General features: G+C 34.5%; 1 protein-coding gene across 1 annotated transcript in view; it reads left to right on the top strand.

Moving 5' to 3' along the window:
• Positions 1–213: 213 nt before the first annotated feature.
• The window catches only part of LOC100788975 (protein indeterminate-domain 12), a 4,648-nt gene continuing 1,828 nt past the window's right edge, over positions 214–3,033 (top strand). Inside the window, exons 1-2 of the mRNA XM_003553424.5 lie at positions 214–1,033; positions 1,308–1,704. Of these exons, the coding sequence (XP_003553472.1) occupies positions 859–1,033; positions 1,308–1,704 (572 nt within the window). The 5' untranslated portion in view covers positions 214–858. The remainder of the gene's footprint in view (positions 1,034–1,307; positions 1,705–3,033) is intronic.

Below are 3,033 nucleotides of genomic sequence, written 5' to 3' on the forward strand. Positions count from 1 at the left end.
ACTTTAAAGTCATAAAACCAAAAAAGAACAATCATAAATTAATAAATTTGTAAATAATTTTATGACTTCAATTAAAAAAATAAAACAAACAAAAAAATGATAACAAGTGGTACAACAAGTTATAATTAAAAGTCCAAATACCTATTATAATTTATCTGATTTTAAATAATTTTTTAAAATATATCTCCAATCCGAAAATTGCATAAAATTTTATCCACAAAGCCGTTTTACATTTTGTCACCTCCCTCCTTAGTCTGCCACTGTCATCATCACCCTTTCTTCTCGTCTCTATTATTTACAATACCCAGAGACATAACATATTTCTCTCCCCTCTCTTTGTATACACAAATAGTCTTTTCTATAAGAAAAGAAATTAAAAAATGTTGACAAGTCCTATTTGGAAATCGAGATTGTTGTATTTAGGAAATTAAATATCTTCTGCTTTCGATTGCATGCTGGATTCTCTTGCATTGATCAATTCCACACATACACAAATTCAAAGAGAGAGAAAAGAGAGAGATCTGTCTGATATAGTTGTGCAGAGTTTCTCAGACAAGCAATCCATGGCTTAGATAGATAGCGACTTGGAAAATAACACACCACCACCATCATCATCATATATCCTCTCTTCACGAGATTAATTTTAGCTTTCTTTTTACCACAAAAGAGAATCTCTACTTATGCCTTTCTCTTTCAACTTGTTTTGCTTAATTATCGTCTTCTTGGTATATCCGTTCCGAACTGCAAAGTAAAGTGGCTACTTGTGGAACCAAAATAGCATATAGAATATAACATCGTGTCTCGCTTTTTCTTCTTTTTTTCATTCGCATCCTGTTGGAGTTTTTCTTCAAAGGCAATATGTTCCCCACTGCTATTTCCAATTCAACTTCTTTGTCTGAGGATGCCAGTGTTTCTTCTGGGACAAAAGTTCAGGACTTGGGAGGACTCAATCCCTGGGTCTCAAACATTTCTCCTCAACAACAACAACAGCCTCAAAAGATCAAGAAAAAGAGAAGCCTACCTGGAAATCCAGGTACAATACTTCATTATCATTATAATTTCACAATTAATTGAACTCTTTGGTACCTGTATATAACATAAATATCCTGCAAACAAAAATAAGTCTAGTTGGTACGGATAAAATTTTTATTCTAAAAGAACAAGAGTTCAAATTCTATTATTGTTGATAGATAATCTATAAGTACTTCTATAAATGCTTTCGAAATTGTGTGGGATGTTTGCTATAAAAAAATGTGTCCTTCAGTTGATCAGTTAGAATATTGAAGGTATATATATCTTTGTTTCAGACCCAGATGCTGAAGTGATAGCCTTATCTCCGAAGACCCTTTTGGCCACTAACAGATTTGTTTGTGAGATCTGTCACAAGGGTTTCCAGAGAGATCAGAACCTGCAGCTTCATAGGAGGGGCCACAACCTCCCTTGGAAGCTGAAGCAAAGGAGCAGCAAAGAGGTGAAAAAGAAAGCCTACGTTTGCCCTGAACCTTCATGCGTTCACCACGACCCCTCAAGAGCCCTGGGGGATCTTACAGGAATCAAGAAACACTTCTGCAGAAAGCATGGAGAGAAGAAGTGGAAATGTGAAAAGTGCTCAAAGATATACGCGGTTCAGTCAGATTGGAAAGCTCACTCAAAAACATGTGGTACTAGAGAATATAGATGTGACTGTGGAATCCTTTTTTCCAGGTAATTATTAACTTGTGTTCTATATCACATCCAATTTCTCTCACAATTTTAAAATGTTCATATTTTGGTATTGATGTGTTACTTAAATTGATGTCGATCCATGAGTGTTCCCCTTCCTTCACTGACCTTTTCTTAAATACAAGCACGCATTTTTTTAAAAAAAGATGTTTCATATTTTTTCAGAAGGCCTATCATTAAGATTTTTATTTTTCAGTGGATCTTTGGTTTTACATAAGAATGGTAAGCACTCACCATGGAATATAAGAATGGCATTTACAGGTAGCACGAAAGTGGGACAACATGCTTCTGTTGCAAGAGAGATTGAAACCTTACTTATCTTTGAATCCCAAAACTGCCAAATGAATATGCGGCAATAACCAAAAAAGCACAATTCACGTATCTTTTGTTTTATCTACTGTGTAGTCTGTGACTCAATAGCAATTTTTATCTTTAATTATTATTTTTTATAAAAAAAAAACTATTATTATTTATAAATAAAAAAACATGTGATGCATGCACATACATAAAGGGCATGATGATGATGATATAATACTATTTCTGCATTATTATCTCCATGGAAAAGTTTAAATCTTAACTTCATAGTTTCAGTGTCAGAGTGCTCAATTGTCTTCTAGAATATTTGTAATTTCTCTTTCCTTCCCTCTTTATGTACATTTGCGCGTGTGCAAGTGGCTGCATACTCAGAAAATGATGATGATGATTTATTTTTGTCTGCTAAAAAACCAATATAAAAGACACAATTGGTGATGATTTCTGACTTTCTCCTTCTCTTAATTTTGTTTTATTGAGAATGCTGTGCATTGTATCTCTCAATTTTCATCATTGTGAAATCTGATAAATCTGCAAAAATATCAGATGCCAAGTTGCTTTCTTTCCTCAAGCTTTCATCAGTGAATATATATACATGAGATCGACTTCTTCAATTCCATATTTTTGTGTCTTGCATGAGCACTAGTTTCCAAAGGCTTTTGACATCACTAACACACAAACTATAACCATCAACACTATGTGCCAATATATAGTCATAGCTTGTATAGCCATTTCTTCGTGCACAAAAGCATAAGCGTGTGACCAAATGACGACATAGTATCTCGTTTGGTCCAACCCTTTGACACTTCATTCCCTGTGGATTCGCTCTCCCATGCATGCATGACTTCCCCATACATACCTTTTTGCATTCGCGGGACACAGTACTCCATACTCCAAACACGTATACTAGATCTCCCCTATATAATAAAATATACTCTCGACCATTTAATTACTTGTTAATGTTACTCTTATGATGAACATCACCATCCCATCACGCAC

Source organism: Glycine max, chromosome 19 (genome assembly GCF_000004515.6).
Source record: "Glycine max cultivar Williams 82 chromosome 19, Glycine_max_v4.0, whole genome shotgun sequence".
NCBI lineage: Eukaryota > Viridiplantae > Streptophyta > Magnoliopsida > Fabales > Fabaceae > Glycine > Glycine max.